This window comes from Bos indicus x Bos taurus, chromosome 26, assembly GCF_003369695.1.
Source record: "Bos indicus x Bos taurus breed Angus x Brahman F1 hybrid chromosome 26, Bos_hybrid_MaternalHap_v2.0, whole genome shotgun sequence".
NCBI lineage: Eukaryota > Metazoa > Chordata > Mammalia > Artiodactyla > Bovidae > Bos > Bos indicus x Bos taurus.
The window spans coordinates 31,790,560-31,817,948 of NC_040101.1; the positions used below are offsets into that span (position 1 = coordinate 31,790,560).

Sequence of the window (27,389 nt, forward strand, 5' to 3'; positions counted from 1 at the left end):
CTGTCATGTAATAGATATTCAATAGTGTTTTGTGGATAGAAAATAATAGCCACAGAAGTATCCTTGGTGAGATGTGTCAATTATCTTGCCACTTTTCGCTAATTAAGTATAAAAGGGAGACATGGAACACCATTTATTTCTCCTTCTCAGGAGACTTATTATTACAGAGGAAGATGAAGACAATTCCAGAACTAACCATTCTATTCTGAAAAGCTATGGAGAAGCAGGGGCTCTGGCCATAGTCATTTGTTAATGCCCTAGACCTGGGATGTGCATATAGGATGTGGGTTTAAAGAGGAGAATGAATATTCTTCCCTCTCTCTTTAAAGTTCCTTCAAAAACTACCCATATGCTCTCAGGAGAAAATCCAAAAAACTCAGATTCACAAGTTAGTGTTTATTTGTTGAATATATATTCTTTATATTTCACTGTGCTAGGCTCTGTAGAGGTCACAAATAGGAATTTGATAACATTCTTGTAAATGTGTAGGTACAGCTACATACCCGGTCCTTTACAAATGACTTATGTGGTCTCACAGGCATTTTTTTTTAATCTATTCTTAATGCTAAGAACAAGATCTAGCATTTACAGTTGATGAATTCATATTGTTGGATGAATAATAAATGAATGAACAAATGGGATCTTATCACATGTACAAATACAAATATTGACATCTAGATGCCACTAGAGATAGGGATTCACATATATGTGATTATGTATTTACTTATCATTTTGTCTCTTCATTCATTTAGTAAGCCTGGGGATAGAAGGGTGAGAAAGACAAACTTGTTTGGACATAGAAATACTTGTTATTTGTTAGAACCTACTGTATTTGTGCTATTTCAGTGGAGAGAACACTGACTTAGGAGGCGTCAGCCCAGAATTCACGTTCCAGTTCTACCACAGGTCAGCTAAACTGTGTCTCAGAGGCTAAAGCAAAGCTAAACCTGTTCTCCTGACTTCACAGTGTTGCCAAATGAACAAAAATAAGAAAGACAAGTAGCTTAGCCATGTGATATTCCAAAAGCATTTTCAGTTTCCTTGGGTTACAATGTCCCAGTCTGAACAACAGCAACAAAATGGTTCTACTATATTTTTGTCAGATTTCTTTTTGGATTTATAACTTTTGTCTTTGCATTTTACTGTGTTTGTGTGTGTGTTGTATGTGATTCATTATCAGTAGGTATTTGTTAGTTTTATCAGAATAAAATATAATTGTCAATGTGGAAAAGATTTGAAAATATTTTATAATATTCACTCATAATGTAAAAATTAGCAGTGGTCTTTAGTGTTAGAAAGATCACTGGTTTGGAGCTCCATATTATTTCAGATTTGGGGAATCATAACTATGCATGATTTGTCCCTAGTATGTAAATGGTGATTCTCAAAATCCTAGAATCTAATTTTATCCAGATCAGTTTCAACTTAGACTGTTGAGCACCTATAGTGTTCCAGAAACTGTGATGGTTGTTTGGGGTACAAAGCTAAAACGTGTCTATTCTTGATGAGCTCATACCATCTGGGGAAAGACAGAGAACTAAGTAATTATCATTAAGCGGGCCAGCAGAGGGTATGAGTAAGAGTTTTTAAATGTATTGATTTTAAATGTATCGATATGGTTTTTTTCCCCCTTGCTTTTCAGATGGCTGAACACTTTAGGAATGCTGGCCAATCAGGGCATTGATGTTGTGATTCGGCACTCATTTTTTGACCACGGATACAATCACCTTGTGGACCAGAATTTTAACCCATTACCAGTAAGTGTAAGATCAAGATTCCCAACTCCTTTCCCATGTCCTTCAGTTCTTTTGATCGTGCTCTGATCCCCACTGGGAGAATTTTTCTCCTTCTGTTACTCATTAATTTCACAAATTGGACAGAAATATTTTTGACCCATTTTACAGACTTTTAGCTTTACCCCCCAGACAGACCCCAATATATACTCACATGTGTGTACATATGGGTTTATGCATATACACATTTATGCATTTATATATATTTACCACTATTATTTTAACAAACCTTGTGCAGTTGAGATTCCAAATCTACTTGTGGCCTGTTTGAACTCTGCTTGAGAGTGAATTTTTCCAGATTGTTTTCTTTTAATGCTAATAGGAGACATTAGTTAACGTCAGATGCAACATGTTGAAAGCAGATGGGCGAGTGTTGTCCAAGATCAGATATAGTAGAAACCCATCCCTTGGAGAGTGGCTTAAGTGCACTCACACTGGATGTTGATCCCTGTGTGATGAGGGGATTTGCCCAGGTGTCACCTACTCTAGGAGAGCAGAGAAAGGGGAGGCTAAAGAAGAATGGCAAGAGCAGAGAGCTGGGCATGTCCAGCGACTTTATTGACTCATCAAAGAAACCCCACTTAGTCCAGAAAAGCTGTGCTTATCAAAAATATTATGTGAGTTATCCTGCTTACAGACATCTTGGTCATGATAAAAGGCAAGTCCTCTCATTAGCCCATAGAACGTCAGAGCTGGGATTCCCCTTGGAGATGATCCAGTTCCACCGCATGTAACAGAGGGACTGGTAGCCTGGATTGGGAGAGGGGTGTATAGTGCCAGCCCTAGTGCCCGCTCCTGTGCCCTGGCCCAGTATTCTTCCTACAGAATTACTGCTGCCCTGGGGTCCACAGTAAACAAACCCAGCTGGAACCCAGTGAGCATTCCTGCCCTTTGCTTCCCTCTGCCCATTTCCACCCTCTGTGTTCATCTCACCACCCTCACCCCAGCCCTTAACTAGGAAGCCTCCAAGTCCAGAACAAAGAACAGCTTGGCACCCAACAGCACCATTTCTATGTCTGGAAAGAATCCCTCTAGTTAGTGTACTAAGGAATTATTTTATCTCTGATTGTACATGACTCCAATTAAGTCACCAATACTAAAGCTGACTGGCACAGTTGCTTTTATGCACAAGGCCAGGATACCTCTCTCTTTCAGCGTGTGGGGGGCTGGGGTATGGAGGGACAGAGAGGAAGTTTTCAGTTTGGAACCATAGGGGGTTCTGTTTGTTCATTGTTTGTTTTGAGCTCATAAACTTGTGGTGATAAAACAAAATAATGATTAGAAAAGCATCTATGAAATGTAAGCACAGAACAAATATAATGCCACACAAATGTAAATATTTATTGACCATCAGGCACTGGGGAGGAGACCAGTAGTAGATAACTGAATAAATAGTAAGAGAGGGTCAGTGAGGGCTCCTTTAGAGAGTGTACAAGGAAGTCTTCTCTGAGAAGGTGACACTGAAGCCAAGAGTCCACCTACAAGAAGGAGCCAGACATGCAGATTTTTGCAGAAGGGCTTTCAGGCAGGGGAAGGGGCCAGCACAAAGATTCCAAGGCAGGAACAGAGTTGGCATGTTTGAGGAAATATAATCGTGCTAGAGTGCTGGGGGCCTGGCAAGGAACAGGGGGACTGGTTGGACATGGGGCCAGCTTGGGTCAGATCACACAGGGCTTTGAAAGCTAAAGGGAGTTTGACTTTTATTGTAAGTAAAATGAAAAGCCACTGGAGGGTTTTCTGCAGGGAAGTAACATGATCTAACTTACATTCTTAAAAGATCACCTTGGTATAATTAATGCATCAAATGTTAGTTATATGTTTAAAGATGTGGTTGTTTGCCTGAGTGCTAAGTTGCTTCAGTCATGTCCAACTCTTTGTGACCCTATGGACCATAACCCACCAGGCTCCTCTATCCATGGGATTCTCCAGGCAAGAATACTGGAGTGGGTTGCTATGCCTTCCTCCAGAAGATCTTCCTGACCCAGGAATCAAACCTGTATCTCCAGTGTCTCCCGAAATGCAGGCGGATTCTTTACCACTGAGCCAAAGGGAAGCCCAATAATGTGGATAATACTTAAAATTTTATAGGGCACTTTCATATACAGCGGGCTTCCCTGATAGCTCAGTTGGTAAAGAATCCACCTGCAGTGCAGGAGACCCCAGTTCGATCCCTGGGTCAGAAAGATCTGCTGGAGAAGGAATAGGCTACCCACTCCAGTGTTCTTGGGCTTCCCTTGTGGCTCAGCTGGTAAAGAATCTGCCTACAATGTGGGAGGCCTGTGTTTGATCCCTGGGTTGGGAAGATCCCCTGGCGAAGGGAAAGGCTACCTACTCCAGTATTCTGGCTTGGAGAATTTCGTGGTCTTTATTCCATGGGGTTGCAAAGAGTCGGAAACGAATGAGCGACTTTCACTTTCACATACAGCACATCAGTAATACTACAAACATTCTTTCTTTCCCTCTGTTCATCTTTTTCTCCTGTCTTTCCTTCTTTCCTTTATTCCTTCCTTCATACATTCAAATCTCATTCACTCCTCTTGATCATGTACTACATGCTGAACACTATTTCTGACAATGAGCCACGATGATGAACCAAAAAGACAAGGTCCTTGAATTACTGGAGCTTGTAGTCTAGTGAAGCATACTAAGAAGAGGAAAGTATATAAACAAATAACTGCTCTTGGACATAATTGTTCTAAAGTGAGCTGGTGACATAAGTGTGCCTTTATTTTGCTGAAGAGACACTACGGTTCTTTGAAGTTGTTTAGCAACTTATCCAAGGTCAGAGAAGTAGTGAGAGCTGGAACAAGGAATTTTGCAGTTCAAAATGTTATTTACTTTCAACATGCCACACTATTTCTAGCAGTACTCTCTTTGGTGTCTGTGATGGGGTCTGAGGCCACTGTTTGTCTCAGAATTGGGTTTAGAGTTGGGAACAGGCATCTCGAGGAACTGGAGAGAAGAAAACCTAGGCTAGAAGAAAACCTATGGTCTTTGGGTGACTGGACAGTCTTGAGTTTCAGAGCTGGACAAACCTGGATTGCGTATCAAATCTCTCTGTACCTTTGCATGGCCAGCTGTAGGTTAAAGATGCAAGATCTCATGATTTTGTTCTCCCCAAATGGGAGATAATGCAGGTGACTTTCTTTAAAAGCTTACCATGAGACACCTTGATTGATAGGTAGTAACAGCACAGATTATGACCAACCTAGATAGCGTATTGAAAAGCAGAGACATTACTTTGCCAACAAAGGTCCATCTAGTCAAGTCTATGGTTTTTCCAGTGGTCATATATGGATGTGAGAGTTGGAATGTGAAGAAAGCTGAGCGCCGAAGAATTGATGCTTTTGAACTGTGGTATTGGAGAAGACTCTTGAGAGTCCCTTGGACTGCGAGGAGATCCAACCAGTCCATTCTGAAGGAGATCAGCCCTGGGATTTCTTTGGAAGGAATGATGCTAAAGCTGAAACTCCAGTACTTTGGCCACCTCATGTGAAGAGTTGACTCATTGGAAAAGACTCTGATGCTGGGAGGGATTGGGGGCAGGAGGAGAAGGGGACAAGAGAGGATGAGATGGCTGGATGGCATCACTGAGTCTATGGACGTGAGTCTGAGTGAACTCCGGGAGTTGGTCATGGGCAGGGAGGCCTGGCGTGCTGCGATTCATGGGGTTGCAAAGAGTAGGACACGACTGAGCAACTGAACTGAACTGAACTGAACTGAACAGCACAGAGGTTCTTTGGAAGCTAAAACAAGTCCTATGGATTTAGCACAAAGGCTCAAGTGATCTGAGCAGCTGTATTTCTGGAAACACCAAGCTCTAATAAAGAAACTGTATGTAAAATCACTTTAAAAGGTAGCAGACTTTTCTTTTTATCTTTCTTTGGGCTAATAAATTCTGCACCTTATAAGCAGAGAACTTGGCAGCTGGGAGAGTGTGTCCTAAGTCTCCTGGAAATAATTTACTAGGCTAGACCAGGGCACCAATCTGACAGACCTTGCCAGCCAGCCCCTGGGATGTGTAATGGACACACCTAGGAATCATACTGGTTGCCATTTCAGAGATTTGTACAGTTGAGGTCCAAACACTGCTGATAAAAACTTTGGATTTTACATTGTGATTAAATCTTCAAGAGTGTTAAGAGTTTGTGTGTGTTAGTTGCTCAGTCGTGTCCGACTCTTTGTGACCCCACGAACTATAGCCTGCCAGGCTTCTCTGTCCATGGAATTCTCCAGGCAAGAATAGTAGAGTGGATTGCCGTTCCCTTCTCCAGAGTTGAGTTTAGGGCCTTACTAAACTGTTTTTTGGTTAGCTCCCAGAAAAATCAGTATTTTCTATTCCAGTTCCTTCAAATTCAGCATTTCAGGAAAAGCTCTTATTAGCAAATACTACTTTTTCCTGTTGTTGTTGTTATAGGGTCTTAGCCTAATAGCTTCCCAACTTATATACCATATGACCCAGGCAGCTGAGTATGTAGGATTCCAATCCAGTGGCAAAGCCATTCCAATCTAAGGGAAGAGAGAATATTGAAGGTAGCTCTTTAAAAAAAACAACTTATTTTGAGAAAAGGTCACTTTCCGCTACAGCCCATGTTCTTTCTGGCTGTTCCTCTAGAGAAGTGCCAACTCTCCTCCTGTTGTGAGATTTTCCTTCTCCTGGGAAGAGAAGAACATTTAGTCCAGCAGTGTTTCATCACTCGACTCCCACCCCTTTCCCCTGACCCCCTTGCCGTTGGGAAAGAGGGAACGTGTGAGTCTCCACAGCCTGTCGACTAGTCATGGGCTCCCTTGGGAATAAGGGATGTTTGTGCAGAAGAGATCTGCACATTCAGTGGACATAGTCCAGACCCCACCAGCCGTGGGCATTTCTCCTAAGCGAGGGTTTTGGAATTTAGCTTGCTGCTTTTTTTAAGAGCTTGATTTACAGAGCTTTCAGGGAAAGGAATGGTGAATTACTAGTCAACATCTTCTTAACTCTCAGGCTGACCTAGCAGATATAATTCAATTCAAAAAAGCATTGACACTTGAGATGTGTCTGGCTCTAGGCTAGGTATTCTGGGGACATGCAGATAAATAAGATTCAGTTCCCTCATCTGTAGAGCTAACAATCTGGTATGTGTTTGTACTTGAGGGATTATAGTTTAGTCCTTAGAATGAAATAGAAAACAAGTTCCCATCAGATAGCCTTTTCTATACTGAGTGTAGTGGTAGGGATATTTACATTTACTGACAACACTCTTTTTTGCTGACCGTCCCTTATGAACAACAATAAGCATTCACTTCAGCCCAGTACACATTTATTGAATTGAACACTCACTGTGTATGTTCTAGAATACAGTCAGTAGTCATGGATTAGTTTATAACTCGCTAGTCTATGGTGGGATTGAACCTATAGCTGTGGTTCCCATAGCAACATGGCTATTGGAAAGAAACTCTGCATCTTAATGTTATCTGCATAGCTCTGTTAGGGATGAGAAACTTGCTGCTCTATCCTTGTTTCCCTTTGAAACATTAAGACACTGTTCTTTATGCACTACACAACCATGATGTGGACACAGGATCAGCTTAAATCTGTCCCTTCCCTGAGGAAGAACATCCAGTTACAGACCCACGTCCCACTGATGCCGGATGTTGTGCAGCACTGCCTAATGAAGAGGCCTTGGGAAGCAGCAGGAAGGGGCCCAGTACTCTGACAAGATTCACAGGTTCTAGTCCTAGATCTACCATCCATTAGATGTGTATCTCTGGATTTTAGTTTTCTTTATCACTCAAATTGTAATAAAAATGTCTCCTCTATCTGCCTCCAAAAGACACTGTTATAATTCTTGTGAGAACTAGATACGACAATAGGATTCCAATTTCATATATACATATACACATAGAAAATTACTGCAAGGGACTACATCTAAATGTCAAAGTGGTTTTATTTGGGCCGTGGGGTTACAGATAGTTTCCATTTTCTTCTTTGTGGATTTTTATGAAAATTGCTGCAATCAGCATTATTGCTTTCATAACCTGAGCAAAATAAAGGCTATTTTAAAAAGGAAAAATAGAGCAAAAGAATTAGGTGCTTTATTACACTTGTGCTGTATGCTTGATACAGTGCTAGACACTGGAGAGTATCCCTGCCCTCAAGGAGCTTACAGTGTGGATAGGAGATCGGTCAGCAGGGACAGTGGCTGAAGTGCTTTAGCAGGACAGGAGAAGGATAGAAGCCTGCCAGGATAAAGGGCAGGCATGGGGCATCAAGGAAGACTTCCTGGAGGAGACAATGCCTGAGCTGGATCTTGAAGGAGAGGAGCAAGTTAGCCCTAGGAAGAGAAGTTTGAGGTCTGGGGAGAATCTTCCAGAGGCAGTAATATGTACAAAGGGTCAGAGGCATTAATTTTCCAGAGAGTCATGGTCAATGGTTTATGAAAAATTTCTTAGGAAAGTTTTTCCCATTGGTGTCCATTGGCCACACAGGGTGTGTAAAAATTAAGGAATTTTAAAGTAACGAATCTGGAGGTGGTGGGGCAAAAAGGTGTTAAAAAACCTTGCCAAACCGGCCTGTGACCTATTTCTTGGCGTAGCTTCATTTCTCTTTCTTTTCTTTCCCGTGGGAGCCATCAGGAAGATGAAAGAAGCAGAGTACCTGTTTAGGGGTAGCTGTGATGTGAAACCCAATCCTCTCATCAGAGGCCCTGACAAAGACTTCTCCATGTGCAACCTCCCTTTGTGGAAACCTGCGGCTGCTGAGAGAAGGGCACCCTCAGCTGCAGGATCAATCACTGGGACTTGGGCCGGTTCCACGTCAGTGGCTGAAGTGCCTGGGCTGCATGCCCAGTGGGCATGACTTGCTTCTTTCCCCTTCTGTGCCTCTGAACTCTGGCCTCTCAGACCAGAGCCTGAGCCGGCACCATGTGACCAGGCATGCAGCTCTCTTTTGCCCCTGATACTTTAAGGAGAAGCCCGTCTCATTTTTAACTACCAGTCCTCATCCGTTGCTTATTTATTAATCCAAATGGTGTGAATGGATGTCAGCAACCCATACCAGCAGTTGAACAGCTCACCCTGGTGGAAGCTGCCCTAGGAAGAAGAAAGAGCTCTGCTACCTGGAATCAAAAGATGCAGGCTCCACGGTGTCTCCACGGTGTCCCCACGGTGTTCCAGTTGCTTGAGTTTGCATTTCCTGCTTTGTAAGATGGGGCTAGTGTGCTGAAGTCACAAAGTGGGGAGTATCTGAAGGTAGTGCTTAAAAATATTGACTTTGGAAACAGACTGACCTGAGTTTCAAACCCAGATCTACCATTTACTATTGTGTCCCTGGGCGGATTACTCAGCCTCAACAACCATCCATTTCCCTTCATAAAAGGGAGACAATGAATAATCTATCTCAGGGCACTATTGGAAAGGGTTGAGTGAACCAATGCATAAGTATCTTTCACCACCTAGAAAGTACTCAACAAATGTCAGCTGCTATTAATATTTTATAAAATAATTTTGTAAAATGTAAAATTCTGTAAGTTGGTAATAATCATCATTAATAACTTGAATATAACTGTGCCAAGATAATATACAGTTGAATATTCATACAAATATCTGAAAATCAATCAAGTAACAATAGCCAAAGTATGAAGAGTAGATTTTTTTTTGGTAAAAATTAAGTGATGAGAAAATTAGAACAGAAGAGGAAAGCTCTGATTCCTGCACTTGAAAGGAATTGATTGCAAATGGTTAAAGACAAACTAAAAATTACATTTTATTTTCCTCCAGAGAAGATGCTGCCAACCTTACCCAATGAAGGCAATTAAGACAGTAGCCTCACTGCAACACTAGCTCTAACACCTTCATTTGGTATTTATAAATGGCCCAATAAGCCCTGGAAGCCGTGATATGTCACATCAAAGCGCTAATGACAGCACATTATGTGAAGCACTGAGGAGCAACAATTGAAAATCTCTCTCTGCCATCAACCATTTATATTGCTCCCAGATTGCAATACTGAGGGATTACAGATACAGCAAGTTGTGCCGCAACCTAAATAAATGAGGGAGAGGGAGAAGAAGCAATTACAGCCCCACTGTGCTTGAGCTTAGCAGCAGAGCGCACCACCCCCAAAGCAACCTTCAGAAGACGGAGGAGCATGACCAGCGCTGGAAATGAGAAAAGTCGCACCTCACCCAGCTTCATCAGTTCACCTGAAATGCTGGAATGTTACCTAAAAATAATCTGACTAGAAAGCTAGGAAGGGAGAGAGGGAGGAAGGAAAACAAAGATAGGAGCGGAAAAGTGGGATGTCTTCTGGTAGGCTGTAAATGTCTTTTGCCAGTGGCACAACATGACAAACTTGAGGTTTTTTCATGATATTTGCAGACATCAAGGGCACAGTGATGTCTGGTTATGACATTAGGAATAGGGATCTGATAGAAGTCACCATGAGAGCCAAACATAATACATTGTTTTTCTAACTCAGTTAATGGGATTCTATTTTTGTTTGTTTAAATAAAAGCGGAAATGTTTAAAAATAGAATTAGAATATTGTTTTTAATTCTTATTTGAATACACTACTCTATTTATGTATGTGTGTGTTAGTCACTCAGTCATTTCCGACTCTGTGTAACCCCACAAACTATAACCCACCATGCTCCTCTGTCCATGGAATTCTCCAGGCAAGAATACTGGAGTGGGTAGCCATTTCCTTCTCCAGGGGATCTTCCCAACCCAGAGTTCAAAGCCAGGTCTCCCACATTGCAGGCAGATTCTTCACCTTCTGAGCCACCAGGGAAGCCAAAATCTATAAGTCATTAGGTATCTCACTCACTAACTTTCAACTATTACCAATCTGTTCATCTCTGATCTGGTTTTAAGCACTGAAAAGACTAATATAGCATATCATTTTGACTGACTATGAACTTGACTTCAGCAGACCTATCTTCTAGTCCAAATTCACTGCCTTTATCTTAACCTCAAAATCTTTGCAGCTTTTCTTCATTAGAATAGTGATTCTTAAGCCTATGCTCGTTATAGTAACCTGTGTGCATGCATGAGTGCATGCTCAGTCATGTCCGACTTTTTGCAACCCCATGGACTATAGTCCACCAGGCTTCTCTGTCCATGGGGTTTTCCAGGCAAGAATACTGAAGTGGGTTGCCATTTCCTCCACTAGGGGATCTTTCTGACCCAGGAATCAAACCTGTATCCCCGGTCTCCTGCATTGACAGGCAGATTCTTTACCACCGATCCACCTGGGAAGCTATAGGGCTTCAAAAAAAATACCTAAGCCACCCCCAGGGATTCTGATTCAGTTGGTCTATAGAGGAGGGCAGATGTTTGTATTAAGCTCCCCCCTGATTCCAATATGCAGTGAGAATTGAGAACCACTGAGTGTGCCATTTACCCTGATTAAATTAGAAATTATCCTTTCCTTTTCTTGTACTCTTGTGTACCCAACTTGCGCTTCAACAATCAAAACAACAAAAATCCTTTTTATAATGTTATTGATTTATTTGACTGTATGGGGTCTTCCTTGCTGTGCAGGCTTTTCTCTAGTTGCAACAAGCAGGGGCTACTCACTAGTTGCAGTGGGCTTCTCATTGCAGTGGCTTCTCTTGTTGGAGAGCACGGGCTCTAGAGCGCTGGGACTTCAGGAGTTGCAGCTCCTGGACTTTAGAGCACAGGCTCAGGAGTTGTGGCACACAGGCTTTGTTGCCCCGTGGCATGTGGGATCTTCCCGGATCAGGGATCGAATCCGTGTTTTCTGTACTGGCAGGTGGATTCTCTACCAGTGAGCCATGAGGGAAGCCTAAAATATTAGCAGAATTTTTAATTCACTTGCCAAGTATTTACTGAATGTCTATTATGTGTCAGACAGTTTTCTAGTTTCTGAGGAGATAAAGGTAAAGGAGAAAGATAAGATCCCTGCCCTCATTGGAGATTACAGTCTAGCAGGGGAGACTAAAAATGAACAAGTAAACTAACACTAAAATAATTTATACAGTGTTCAGAATGGTGTGTAGGAAGCAGACAGGCCGTGAAGTTGAAGAATAATGAGGAGAGGATACCTCTTAAGAAAGTGTGACCGAGGAAGTGTGCACTGAGGAAGCAGCCGTTGGAGAAGCTGGTAGAAGAGCAGTGTTCTGGCAGAGGGAGCAGCATCTGCAAAGGCTGAGGAAGGGAGAGGCTCCATCACACCGTGGCCAGGCAGCTGGCACAGTGCTGGGCACAATTTATCTCAAGCTCCCCATGCCTGATTCCCAACCCTACCCGTGTCATCACCACTTGGCAAACCGCCTTGCTTCCTGTCCCTTCCTGTGAATAGTGGTATCCCATCACCTGCCGCTGTGTCCAGGGTCCTCGACCTAGCCTGTTGCCTACTGCATTCCCTGTCACCAACCTGGCCATTTTCAGGTGCACCCTCTGCCACCTCTCAGCAGGATTTGAAATAAGAATGGCAGAATAACAGTACTTGTGGAACCTGGTGGTGAACATTTGGGAGTTTGTCATACAATTCCGCTTTTGTGTGTGTGTTTAAAAATTTCGATGATATTTTAAATGTCTTCATGCTAGGGTGTTGTGAAAAACAATAAAGTAAAGCACTGCTTTAATTGCTCTGGGACATAAAAAATAAAGTCAGACTCTTTCTCTCCATGTTTACAATCTTTTTGGGATGACAAAACAGAGAGCCTTTGAGAGAGAGCTAATAGATGACGCACTAAGGTCTGTCTTGCTCGCTCAGTATCTCCAGAGCCAGACCTCCAAGTAGGAGATATTACTGTTGGCTGGAAAGAAAGCGCTAGAGAGGAGAATCAGGGAAGGCTTGTACAACAAGATGTCATTAGTGGACATTTGTAAGATTAGTATCCAGCAGATACATGTTTCAAGCAAAGCTTCTTGCCCATAGGGCACCCTCTGCTGAGACAGTGAGAAGGAAGGAGTGCCTTAGAATGGATGGAAGACCAGGTGTTCCAGATCTGATCTCAGGTTCTACCACCAGCTCATTCATCCCAGGGTGCTGGGCACTCTAGGTTCACTGCAAATGTGGGTGTTGAACTCGACCATTCGAGGTCTCCTTCAGCTCTGATGTTTTCCGATTCATTGTCAAGATTTCTATACCAGGATCTTCAAACGTTCCTCCCAGCTGAACTGATACTAATAAAGCCTTTTAAAATAAAGCTAAACCACACTGTTTTACTTTGAAATCACACAAGGAGTGAGTCCTCTGTTTTTAAGGCTCTTGTAACCCCATTATCGCTTTTGTTATTAGAATTGTTTGGATACATCTAATTTCCTCTCTCTGACTGAAAGCTCCTTGAAAACATAAGCCATCTCTTATATCTTTAAATCTCCCACAGCGCCCTGCTCATAGTCAGTCCTTACTGAATTCTAAAGATGCTAAGTGACTGGGGAATCTGGGGGCTTCAGTGCACTGCTCAGTAATGGAAATATGGAAGCAGGCATTTGTTGTCAGGTGTTACACGCACACTGTGTACAGGGAGATAGTCAGCTTGGTCCTTAAGAGTTTGGGCTCTGGAGCCAGATCTGGATTTTTTAATTTTATTTTATTTTTAAACTTTACAATATTGTATTAGTTTTGCCAGATCTGGATGTTAATCCAATTCCACTGTCTACTTGCTCTCTCCCATTGGGAAGATTCCTCCATCTTCTATCGTCTGTATAATGAGGATACCAATGGTTCCTACATCTCAGGGTTCTTGTGAGTGCATAAGATAGCACCTGACAGTAAATGTGTAAAAATGTGACCATTATTACCTATTCTAAATACATGAAAATGATTTCTTGGACATAAATTATAGAAATATTTTCTTAGGTCAGTCTCCTAAGGCAAAATAAATAAAAATAAGCAAATGGGACTTAATAAAACTATTTGTCTTTCACTGTTGAGTTGCAAGTGTTCTAGTAATACAGATCCCTTATTGGATATGTGATTTGCAAACATATTCTCCAATTCTGTGTGTTATCTTTTCATTCTCTGGACAGTGTCTTTTAAGCACAGAAGTTTCTAATTCTGATAAAATCCAACATATTTGTTTTTCTTTTTCTCATTTGTGCTTTTGGTGTCTGATCAAATTTTAATTCTGTGTTTTATTCTAAAAGTTTTATAGTTAGCTTTTACATATAGATCTCTGATCCATTTTGAGTTAATTTTTTTATATGATGTGAGATAGTGATTCAGTTTCATTCTTTTGCTCATGCACATTGAATTGTCTTGGGACCCTTGTTGAAAATTAGTTGACCATAAATGTAAGGGCTTTTTTCCCCTGTACTTTCAATTCTGTTCAATTAATCTAAATGTCTGTCTTTATGCCAGTACTACACTATCTTGATTACTGCAGCTTTGTAGTAAATTTTGAAATTGAGAAGTACGAGTTCCATAAAGAAGACGTTTTTCAATTTCAAAATTATCTTAGCAACTACTTTCAGTCTTGAGCATTGTGTCAGCTGCTCGCAGCTCAACCAAGTGAACTTGAGTGGTTCACCCGAAGCCCCATATTGGGTGGCAAGGTCGTCATTACCAACATCACCTATTTCAGCTTTAAGGAATCCTTGGCTCAGTAACCTCAGCTACATTGTCTTCAGGTTGGAGTCACAGGGCTCACTGTCCCCATGGTCATGATAATATCCCTTTCCTCACCTTCCTGGGGAGAGTGAAGGAATGAAAAATAGTCAAGCTACAGTTTTGGTGGCTTATCTCAATCCTACCCCTCACTGCTCAGCTTCTAAATATGAAATTAACTTTTGTTTATTAATAGGCAGGACACTAAGGGACCCTTACTTCCCAACCTCACCCACTATTGGGGTGAGAGCATTCACCACCAGACCCTAGGAAAACTTCTTATATCCCTGAACCTAGTCTGCAAAGCCTTTGTCCCTCCTCTTACATAAAATCATGCCACTGTCTACATCCCATCCTTATCACTGTAGCTGTCAAGAAGTGTGAAGGGCCTGAGATTTTTACCTACTTGCAACCTAGTATGTCCACTTTTGCTGCTTCATAAATGTAGGCAGAAGACACAAGACTCCCGGGTCAGCAGCAAGAGGTTATATACTCACACACAGCAAACATTATGACATTAGTATATTTGTATTGATTCTCCTGGCCACTAGGCCCCACAGGGGCAATGCAATGGGCCCAAATGTGTGCTCCCCATGCAGTGGGTTTGAGTTGCAGCTGAGGAATTCAGGACCAAGGACCAAGCACTTTTTGAACAAGCAGAAAATATTGTAGCAAGCAGTACATAAGCCAATCTTCCTCCGCACCAAAGTATGTATGGTAGTTATATTCTGTGGTCATGTTGACCCAATTTGTTGCTTATGTGAGTAACTGCGTAAACTGCTCTTTATTTGAATACAGATAAGCCTTATAGACTAGCACACTCACCAAGATCATGCAGGAAGAGTCAGAACTGGTGGCCACCAGGTTGGTGGCCTCTCCCAACAGTCTACCCCTTGGCCCTGTATGTTTTTGGATGAACTCCAAATTTACATCCAAGTGTGACACTCTGGGAGTCACTCTGGTTAATCTGACTGACAGAAGTCTGAGACCAGATTTGTTCAATTTATCTCATATAATATGATGGTTAATTTTATGTGTCAAGTTGGTTAGGCAGTGGTACCCAAATATTTAGTCAAACATTATTCTAGATATTTCAGTGAAGGTATTTTTAGATGAGATTAACATTTAAATCAGTAAACTTTAAGTAAAGCAGATTACCCTCCATAATGTGGGTGGGCCGTATCCAATCAGTTGAAGGCCTTAATAGAAATAAAACTGACTTCTCCTGAGCAAGAAGGAATCTGCCAACAGACTTCCTTCAGACTAACCACAGCATGACTCTTCCCTCGGTCTTCAGTCTGCTGGCCTATCCAACAGATTTTAGACTTGCCAGCTCCCATAGTCATGAGTCAGTTACTTAAAATCAATCTTTCAGATAGATAGATAGACACAGAGAGAAAGACACACACATAACATCATAATGGTTATTTGTTCTGTTGCTCTAGAGAACTATTACACGTATAGCATTTAACTAGTTACTATCAGAGGGACCTTTGTATCAGTAAAATACTGACAGTATTGTATTACAATTCACTCATTCATCTTTTTTCCTTTTCCTCTCCCAGAAGAGGGAGAAACATTTGAGTTGAAAGAGATTGTGAAACTTTGGGTACAGAGACTTTATTTTAGTAATCTCTCTGTTCCTCAAACACAGTACACACTCAATAGAGATTTGTTGAGTGAGAGGGACTGGGTGTGTCAGTACATGATTGGCATTCTTCTATTGCCTATGGTTGCCTTCCTAAACATCTCCATCCAGTGAAAATGCCTAGCTATCTTTCAAGCTTTATATCACAGATAAAGTTTCACAAAGCTTTTCTTGAATTCTTCTAGGTGAATGTTTTCTCTCTTGCTTCTAAATTTCATTAACATTTTATCTGTATTCCCTTTATGCATTTTGTAGGTATCATATTGTCTAGAAATATTCATAGTCATTTGAAATCTTGTCATATTTCCCTTCCCAGAATATAAATTCCTTGAGAGAAGTATACTGATATACTGATTCTTACATCTCCTCTAGCACCTAGAGGAGCTAGATACAATTGGTATCTAATAAATAGTCAAAATGTGAAGAAAGCTGACTGCCGAAGAATTGATGCTTTTGAACTCTGGTGTTGAAGAAGACTCTTGAGAGTCCCTTGGACTGCAAGGAGATCCAACCAGTCCATTCTGAAGGAGATCAGTCCTGGGTATTCTTTGGAAGGAATGATGCTAAAGCTGAAACTCCAATACTTTGGCCACCTCATGCGAAGAGCTGACTCATTGGAAAAGACTCTGATGCTGGGAGGGATTGGGGGCAGGAGGAGAAGGGGACGACAGAGGATGAGATGGCTGGATGGCATCACCGACTCGATGGACGTGAGTTTGGGTGAACTCCGGGAGTTGGTGATGGACAGGGAGGCCTGGTGTGCTGCGATTCATGGGGTCACAAAGAGTCAGACACGACTGAGCGACTGAACTGAACTAAACTGAACTGAAACAGTGAAAAATTGCCGATTTGGGCTGTCTCAAACCAGAATAGGGAATCACTGTTGCAAATATGCTGCTCATCCACATCTGGTGTTAAAGGTGTTTCTGATTATTAGTCAGCAGTTCAGTTTCCCTTTCGGAAACATGGCGCTTTCGCTAATGATCACTTTAACTACCACACATCTCTGTAATGACTGGTTGCTTTTAAAATGAGCCACTAACTAGATGTTTATAGAGATCATACATGTGAAAGACCTGTGAAGAGAATACCCAAAAGCTTCAGAGACTCGATAGCACGGGTGTTGAATTTTTCTAGAAATCCTAGTTCATGTGTCTCACTATCATCTTCATCTTCTAATCTACCATGAAATGAGAATCTTCTGTATGCCAAGAACTAGGTCATTTCATACCATGTTTTTTAATCTTTAAAACAACTGGAATTTTCTTTGTTGCTTTTTAATTTTAGATTTATTTTTATCAAAGTAACATTGGTTTATAACATTTTATGTTTCATGTGTACTCCATTATATTTCTACTTCTGTATGCCATGCAGTGTGCTTGCCACCAGAGAACGAGAAATACTGTCTTTTGTCTGCTATTGAGAAAACGGAGACCTAAGGACTTTAGGTAACTTACCAGAGGTCACTCAAAGCTGACCTAATCTTCATTGTGTCTTCCAGTATTGGAGACATAGTCATGTCACCTTCTTCAAAAACCTTTCTTAGATTCCCATTGCCCTCCAACCTCAAGGATTCTTGTGATCTGGACTTGCCCTCAGTTTCTAGCCCTATTTTTGAACCAGTTACTCCCAGATTAATATCCCCAGTAGGAATCCCTCACTCTGGTTCTCTAGTAGCACCTTAATTATGTTGTATCTGGTTCTTCAACACTGTCTATCATAGTTGTAAATATAGGTCAGTCTCTCCTTTTAGACAATTAACAAATTTAAGGCAGAAAATATTATGACTTATTGTGCTTACCACATAATAGTGCATAAGGAAAGATCTTTAAATTGTCTGAATTAAATTGAAATGAGGCTGAATTTTGGGTGACTAAGCCATTAGAACCCATACCCCATTTTGAGGAACAGTTGCAACTGCTGCCTAAAGGGAACTGATTATAAATTCTCTAATCATTCTCTATACTGTAAGATGCCAACCATTCGGGCAGTTGTGTATCAACTACAATATGGACAGAATGGATCTGATATATTTAGGACTACTTTCTTTTGCTAGCTCTGAAAAGAATGAGTGCCATGGTGCCATATTAACTCAACTAAGACTTGGGAGGGGATTTGGAGGGTGAGAGAGAGGTAGCTTGCCAAATGAAATGTCTTAGAAACACCAATTTAATGACTTACATATAAATTAATCATAAACATGTGGATTAAATTTCCTCAGAAAAGGCATGTTTTGGCTCTCTGTGGACCACAAATGATTGAAAAATGATTGGAGATATTTCCTGAGCCCAAAAATGAAGAGAGCGCAGGTCTATTAGACTTTTTAACTATGAATATTAGTGCAATAGATAAATTATCCAGGGGGTCTGGGGAAGCTAGAAATATGCACAGGAAATAAGAAAATGAGATTCAGCTTGAAAGTATGCTCCAGGTACATCTGGGGCAAAATAATCAGAAACAGAGAGATTTTGTTTGAGGGAGAACCCAATAAAGTTATAGAGACTACCAGACATTCAGGATAATTTCTACTTGGCATGACCCATGTGATAGAGAGTAGGTCATTCTTATTCCTGAAGATGTAAGACAAAAGGCCCTGGACTATGGGACATGAAACAGCACTCATTGCCCACAGAATGTAAATAAGTCTTTGCTTTTGGTTACATCAAGATTTACCTGGAAGAAGAAAGATTTGGCTAAAATTGGACTAACTTTTACAAATAACTCAAGGAAATAAATGATCAAAATCAAAACTAATCTTTTGAGCATAGAGTCCAGAGGCAAGATGGAGTCCGAGATCCAAAGCAATAGAAACTGAAGCTCAAGTTCAAGTGAGATATCTTCACAAGGATAAGATGTAATCTTTGTTTGATGCCATGAACACTTTATGGACCATCAACAGGAGACCTTCCTAGAAGTGTTTATCCTTATCATTTGAAAACACTTTTGGAGAGAGTAGACATCTAAATAGGCCATACTAAAGTCCAGTCATTATAGGCAAGTTCTGACCTTGGAAACTGGGCCATGCAGTTTTATATAGGAACATTGAAGTGAAAACCAAATGCTCTAATGACAAAGAAATACAAAGAGGTTTTCTTCAAGTCTGGAAAAGAGAGTTGAATAATCTGTTGCCTTCCAGGAGGCAGGATATCTTGATCTTATAAAAGTCTCTGATCGATGATAATTATAATCTACATTTGTACCATGTGTTGCTATTTACCTCGTGTTTCTTATACATTGTCCCATAATCTTCTCAATAACCACCAGACAATATGACTATTTCATTTTTACAGATAAGAAGCTGAAGCACAGAAATGACAATTTGTTAGCTAAAGGCAGTGTCAGGGACTCAAGACTGGTTCTTCTCAGCCTTAATCCAGTATTCTTTCTGTACCTAGGTAATTCCTTACTGTATCAGTATAACTCTATATGGAAGATTACTACGGCTTGTTGAAAGTTTCTTTACATAGTTTAAATTTCTTGGTGGAATTGATTGGATAGTCTAAGTGTTTTACTGTACTAACTCATTTAATACTCTTATACTTTGAGGTAGTCCCTATTATTACCTTTATTTTAAAGATAGAGAAACAGGTGCAGAGAAATTAAGCAACTTGTCCACTGTTTAGTAAGTGGAGCAGCTGAAATTCAAATCTAGACAGTCTGACACAAGGACTTACTCTCTTACCATTCTCATTTTCCCTGGTGAGGAGAAATCCATAACAAAATGAAGTCAGCATCTAACTCTGGGTATATCAATCCTGAAGTACAGATTTCAATTAACTGCATGGTTCTGTACTGGAGAAAAGCTAATGTGATGTGTCTATCAGCAGATGACATTGTGACCCCAGCCAGACATGTAACTCTAGTCCCAGCTACTATTGTAACTGCTAAATCCTAGCAGAGAGAGGATTCCACAGTATAACAATAAGGAATGACATTTAAGTAGTACAATATTTAAATGATATGACCCTGGAAGTATGATCAGAGATTCCCATTGGCAGGATGGTGCTTTTTCCTTCTTGGTGGGGAGCAGAGAGAATGGAGTTCCCTTTTGTGATTAGGAGAAAAGGGGACAGACTTTGGGGTTTGATGTTGGGGTGCACAAATACCCTTGCCTTACTCTCTTATTTTTCTTTTCTTGTTCTATAGAGAAGTAGTGACCAGGGGACTTGAACCCAATGGCTGACCCACTAATTCAGCTCCTCTTTGTTTAAATATGCCAGCTTAATGGAGACAAGGCAAGGAAAATTACGAACATCTGGATAGCTGACTCACAGCTGCCAGAAGGCGTTTTCCTAACAGACTGACTAAAGTCTGCAGTAATTCTATAAGGGGTTCAAGTCAAAGATGAGGATTCAAAGGGAATGAGAAGACCCATTCCAATCAAGGCTGAGAATAAAAGTGTAGTATTATCAAGCAGTGACGTGCAGCAGTGTGGAATGAGTGTGAAGGGAATATAGACAACTTGCAACAGCTTGTAGGCAGACTTATCTGGATGACTCCAAGTCATATGATATGAGTGTGGGTTGAAAGTCTTGAGGAAAGTAGGTGAAAGAAGGGCACTTACAGGTGATATGCCGACTGTCTTCTGACATTTGAAAGGCTGTCACGTAGGAGAGTTTAGATTTCTTCTATAAGACATAGATTTCCTGCAATGCACAGAACTGCACCCCTGTGTGGAAACTAAAAGGAGGATTTCAACTCCTGCCAGAAGTGATGAACCAGGATCTGAAGCCCAAGTCTGACCCCAGAGCACTTCACCTTTTCTCTTACTTAATTTTTATTTTATCTTGGAGCAGAGTCAGACACACTAGGCAACTAAACAACAACAATAGTTGGTTTACAATGTTGTTTGTTACAGGTGTACAGGAAAGTGATTCAGTTACACATACACATGTATCTATTCTTTTTCAGATTCTTTTCCCATGTAGTCTATTACAGGATACTGAGTAGCATTCCCTGTGCTATACAGTAGGTCCTTGTTGATTATTTTATATACAGTAGTAGTGTCTATATGTTAATCCCAAACTCCTTTCTGGCCTGAGAACTAGGGGATGAACACAGGGTCTCTTTTCTGTGATCTAAGCAGCTTCCTAACACAGATCTCTTTGCCACCAAACCTTCCCTATCATATTCTTAGTCCTCTCTACAGTAAGAGCTCCCATGAAATTTTTATATTCAGACTTCTGAATTTTGCTATGTTAAGACTAGTTTTAAAAATTTAGGGGGGAAAGAAATTAACGGAATCTGTTTTCCAAAACTTTGCCTCATGAAGCTTTCTTAGGCTAATTTGAAACTTGGAGCTGAGTACCGCCCCTGTTGTTTTAAGTGGTTTCTGAACTTCTAAAGAACCGTGAATGTCTTTGATTCAATATATAAAGAGCTGAATCAATATATTAAGATTTACAGGGAATAAAAGCTTAAATTGGTTATAGAGAATGAAAACTAAATTGGTTATTTTATATATTCTTTGTTTCAAGAAATATTTTGTAATAAAAATTTTAAATACATTGGTTTAATCTTAAAATATCATTCTCATTATACTTTACTGCCTTCTGTAGTAAAGAAAATCAACCCAACAGCCTGTTAACATGTCTTTTTCCAAAGTGCCAGGACAGAAAAGGTTCCAAAGGAGCTTTCTGACTTAAGGAAGCCAGGCAGAAGTTTTCAATAGGGCTTTAGCAAGAGGGGTTAGCCGAAGTTCAGCTAGTTTCGGGAACAGTTGGATCAAGACAGTTCTAAGAAGAGCAGAGAATTGCACTTGTGAGTTAGCAGCCATTGTTTGGGCAATTTGAATTTTATTAAGAGTAGAGAGGAACAGCTGGTGGAAGACAAGGACACGCTGGGGCCATTGTGGAAAATCCTCTGGACTTAAGTGTCTCTTAATTTACAAAATGGACAAATATACCAGTTGTCTATTCAGCATATAAAAGGCTGTTTTCTAATGATGTTACCCTAACCTACTGTGAGTCCTCTGTCTTTCCATAACCAAATTTGTGAACTTTTTTTCAAATACTGGTATGGTTCAAAAAGCTTTGAACACAGTAGGTTTTCAATCAATGTCCGCTTTTTAAAAAAAATAATTAATATTTTTAATTGAAAGATAATTGTTTTACAGAACTTTGTTTTCTGTGAAACCTCAACATGAATCAGCCATGGGTATACATATATCCCCTCCCTTTTCAATGTCTGCTTTGTCTAAGAAAAGGCCCTACCTTTGAAGAACTCACCAAACAACAAATGAGACAGATATAAACAAATTATTCTATCAAAATGAAAGAATATTCAGAGTTTTGTGATTTCAGGGAAGAAATTGGCATGTTTGCCAAGGGAATGACATTTGATTTATACCTTAAAGGATGATAATGGTGATGATAAAGACAATAATATTAATATAAACTCCTGTTCATTCAGACCAATCATGTGCTACTCATTCTGTGTACACATGATCTCAAATCTTCAAAATATTCCGCTCTTTTCATCCATTTTCACTGCTATAACAAAAATCCCATAAACTGGCTAGCTTATGAACAGTATAAGTTAATTTTTCACAGTTCTGGAGGGTCAGAAGTACAAGATCAAGGTACCAACTGATTCCATATCTGGTGAGGCCTGCTTTCTGGTTCATAGATGGCTGCATTTTCTCTGTGTCATCTCATAGAGGAAGAGGAGAGGGATGTCCCAAGGGTCTCTTTTATAAGGACCCTGATCCCAATCAAAGTGCTGCACTCAATATGCCAGCAAATTTGGAAACTCAGCAGTGGCCACAAGACTGGAAAAGGTCAGTTTTTTTTCCCAATTCCAAAGAAAGGCAATGCCAAAGAATGTCCAAACTACCACACAATTGCATTCATTTCACACACTAGCAAAGCAATGCTCGAAATTCTCCAAGCTAGGCTTCAAGTGTATGTGAACCAAGAACTTTCAGATGTTCAAGCTGGATTTAGAAAAGGCACAGGAGCCAGAGATCAAGTTGTCAACATTCACTGGATCATAGAAAAAGCAAAAGAATTCCAGAAAAACATCTACTTCTCATTTATTGACTACACCAAAGCCTTTGACTGTATAGATCACAATAAACTGGAAAATTCTTGCAGAGATGGAAATACCAGACCACCTTACCTGCCTCTTGAGGAATCTATATTCAGATCAAGAAGCAACAGTTAGAACTAGATGTGGAACAATGGACTGGTTCCAAATTGGGAAAGAAGTGTATCAAGGCTGTATATTTTCACTTTGTTTATTTAACTTCTATACAGAGTACATGATGTAAAATTCCAGGCTGAATGAAGCACAAGCTGGAGTCAAGATTGCAGGGAGAAATATCAATAACCTCAGATATACAGATGAGGCAGAAAGTGGAGAACTCAAGAACCTCATGATGAAAGTGAAAGAAGAGAGTGAAAAAGCTGGCTTAAAACTCAGCACTCAAAAAATGAAGATCATGGCATCTGGTCCCATCACTTCATGGCAAATAGATGGGGAAACAATGGAAACAGTGACAGACTATATTCTTGGGCTCCAATCACTGCAGATGGTGACTGCAGCCATGAAATTAAAAGACACTTGCTCCTTGGAAGAAAAGCTATGACCAACTGAGACTGCATATTAAAAAGCAGAGACATTACTTTGCCAACAAAAGTCCATCTAGTCAAAGCTATGGTTTTTCCAGTAGTCATGTATGGATGTGAAAGTTGGACTATAAAGAAAGCTGAGTGCTGAAGAATTGATGATTTTGGACTGTGGTGTTAGAGAAGACTCTTGAGAGTCCCTTGGACTGCAAGGAAACCAAATCAGTCAATCCTAAAGGAAATCAGTCCTGAATATTCATGGGACAGACTGATGCTGAAGCTGAAACTCCAATCCTTTGGCCACCTGATAAAAAGAACTGACTCATTTGAAAAGACCCTGATTCTGGGAAAGATTGAAGGCAAGAGGAGAAGGGGACAACAGAGGATGAGATGGTTGGATGGCCTCATTGACTCAATGGACATGAGTTTGAGCAAGCTCCTGGAGTTGGTGATGGACAGGGAAGTTTGGCGTGATGCTGTCCATGGGGTCACAGAGAGTCGAGATGACTGAGCAACTGAACTGAACTGAACTGACCCCAATCATGAGGATGGAACCTCCCAAAGGCCCCACAGCCAAATATCATCACATTTGGGGATTAGGATTTCAACACATGAATTTTGAGACGAGGAGCTCATTCAGTCTATAGGCCCCAACTGAGGTAGATCTTATACGGTACTTAAGAAGAAGTAGAAAGTACAGCTCACAGAGGTTAAGTGTTTTGCCTAAAGCTAAATATATTAATGACAGAGCTCAGATTCCAGCCCAGAACAATCTGGCTCCAAAGCCTACCATTGTTCTCAATGTACCAGTGTTTGCAAAGTGGGGGACAGACGTGCTGTGAACAAGCTTAAGAGAAACAAGGCATAGCATTACATAACACTGAATTCCATAGTGGGGGGAATTATTCCCATTTAATTGTTCTGTTAACATCTGGGAGGAAGTTTCAGTTTGATGAACTATGTCCTTAAAGCTCTTTATTCCTGCCAACCTCTCATTTTACAAACAGCCTCGGGCTCACAGCATTTGGTAACTTTCTGGCTAGAATTTAATAATGTGTTTTTTCAGAGTACTTATTTTTTTGGTTACCTTCTAATCATAGAAAATGATGCTTTTTAAAAATTTACATAACTCTATGTGAAGTTTCCAATTTATGCACTTAAGTAAGAAGTAAGTAGTTTTTTTAAATATTGAGAAATTGCTGGTGGAGATGGATGTTGAAATTGTGATAGTGGCCTGTGTGAATGACACTGGGGACCCTGAGGCACTGCACCTCACTCAGTGAGACTTTATCAGTAAGCAGTGATTGTGGGGAATGGCTGCTAGTGGTAAAGTGAAAAGAGCACCCCAAGAAGAGATAATGAGTCATAAAATGAGAAGCATATTAAGATATGATGGATTTGTAAATGGTGAACAGCTTGGGAAGCTAAAATATATATGGTGCAGGTTGAGGCATGAAACTGGCAGTGTTACTGTTGCATAATAATTTCACAATAGAAATGTGATTGATATTAAATACCATCTTTGTGTTTCTGGCTTTCTATTGTGAAATTTCCTTTCCTTTTTTGTAAGAAGATGCCATAACCTTGATTAAAAACTTGAAAAGCTTCATTCTGCATAAGCAGGTAAGAGGTGAAGATGAAAGGAATCAAAATATACCATCCCAATATATACCACTTTAGCTATATTGTTTTAGGCTATAGGCAGTTGGAAAGCAGCAAATGCAGGAAGTACTATCTGCCTCCCTTCATTGGCCTATCATGAAGGTCTTCCCCCTTCCATCTCCCATACCATAAGCAAGATAAGCAGTGACGATCACTGAAGACAGAACATCAGCACAAATAAACCTTCCCAAAATAACCATTATCTTCTGTTATATATAGTTTCCCCCATATATTTACCTTCCCATAGTCTACCACTCCTAGAAGCCCAATATCTTTTCTTAGTCTTACCCCTTCTCTATAAATCCAGCACTTTTTGCTAAAATAGTGTATACCCTCTGAGACTAACTGCTTCTGTGGGTTTTCACTTCACTTCTATGAAGACCTCCATCACATGTAAAAATTAAAATATTAACATTAAATAAAATCTGTACGCCTTTTCTCCTGTTAATCTAGCATTTGTCAGTCTAATTCACAGGCCCCAGATGCAGAACCTCACAGGATAGAGGAAAAAAATTTTTTCCTCATATATAAAGCCCTTTTAAAAAAATTAGCCATATCACAAACTTCTCAGAAAGGAATGCTGGGGGAATAATTAGGCTGTTTTTAGTTTGAAAAATATGCCCCCAGAGTGAGGTATACCTGTCTCCTTGAAGAAATGTGTTTTAGGACAATTCATGATATTTTCCAATCCTCTACCTCCAGTTGCTTCAGGTAAAATAATAGTAAAAGAAGTATGTGGTAACTTATACACAAGGTAGGTTATATTCATTTCCAACTAATAATAAATAAGTTAATTTTCTGAGAAAGGCCAAAGACAAGTGGTTTGGTTACAGTTAAATATTCTCATGTAGAAAGCAAAGACTGAGAGACCATTAGGCTCGCTGGAGTATAGGGCCCTCTTTCTCTTTGTTTCTTCTCTCTTCTGTGACTCGTACAGAGGAAAAGGAGTACCTTTGAGAGAGAGGAGGTAGGAAAGAGAATTGAAGCTTTCTTATGATTTATTCGAACACCTTACTGCTACTGCTACTGCTAAATCACTTCAGTCGTGTCCGACTCTGTGCAACCCCAGAGACAGCAGCCCACCAGGCTCCCCCATCCCTGGGATTCTCCAGGCAAGAACTCTGGAGTGGGTTGCCATTTCCTTCTCCAACTCATGAAAGGGAAAAGTGAAAGTGAAGTCGCTCAGTCGTGTCCGACTCTTAGCGACCCCATGGACTGCAGCCTACCAGGCTCCTCCGTCCATGGGATTTTCCAGGCAAGAGCACTGGAGTGGGGTGCCATTAGATGAGGTAAATAAAGAAATACAGTAAAAGCCATAAATAACAGTATCTCTGTGCTGTGATACTGGTCCTCAAGATGAAGACAGAAAGGACAAGTCAAGCTTAAGGCATATGTATGTCTTTATCCCAGGATGGTGGCAACTTTTATCCTCCTCATTTAATCATTGTTGATTAACTAAGTTAATCACTTACCAAAAATACGCCTCTGTTTTAAATTTACTTTTTATTGAAGGATAATTGCTTTACAGAATTTTGTTGTTTTCTGTCAAACCTCAACATGAATCAGCCGTAGGTATACATACATCCCCTCCCTTTTGAACCTCCCTCCCATCTCCCTCCCCATCCACCCCTCTAGGATGATACAGAGCCCCTGTTTGAGTTTCCTGAGCCATGCAGCAAATTCCCGTTGGCTATCTATTTTGCATATGGTAATGGAAGTTTCCATGTTACTCTTTCCATACATCTCACCCTCTCCTCCCCTCTCCCCATGTCCATAAGTCTATTCTGTTTCTCCATTGTTGCCCTGTAAATAAATTCTTCAGTACCATTTTTCTAGATTCTGTATATATGTTAGAATATGATATTTCTCTTTCTCTTTCTAACTTACTTCACGTTGTATAATAGGTTCTAGGTTCATCCAATATGCCTCTTTAATATAAAACATGAAGCCTCAGATTAACATCAGGCAATCATTTCCTTTAAAAGACACTAACTTAAGAGCAACTTTTAAAGCAAAGAAATACTTATGGTATAATTTGGCACCTTTTTTACTTATGATAACTTATCATGTAGCAACTAACCCAAGATTCAGGGCAAACTGTATTACTGAAGGCATTCTGGTCAAGGCTTACTACCACCACCTGCAGTAACAGACCGAACTGA

The 27,389-nt window shown here is 40.4% G+C and overlaps 1 protein-coding gene across 3 annotated transcripts in view; it reads left to right on the top strand.

Annotated features, from left to right (window-relative positions):
- Window positions 1-27,389, top strand: part of HPSE2 (heparanase 2 (inactive)) — a 720,373-nt gene that overhangs the window by 570,831 nt on the left and 122,153 nt on the right. For all 3 annotated transcript variants that reach the window (XM_027528882.1, XM_027528884.1, XM_027528883.1), the window contains exon 9: window positions 1,643-1,757. In XM_027528882.1, the coding sequence (XP_027384683.1) occupies window positions 1,643-1,757 (115 nt within the window). The remainder of the gene's footprint in view (window positions 1-1,642; window positions 1,758-27,389) is intronic.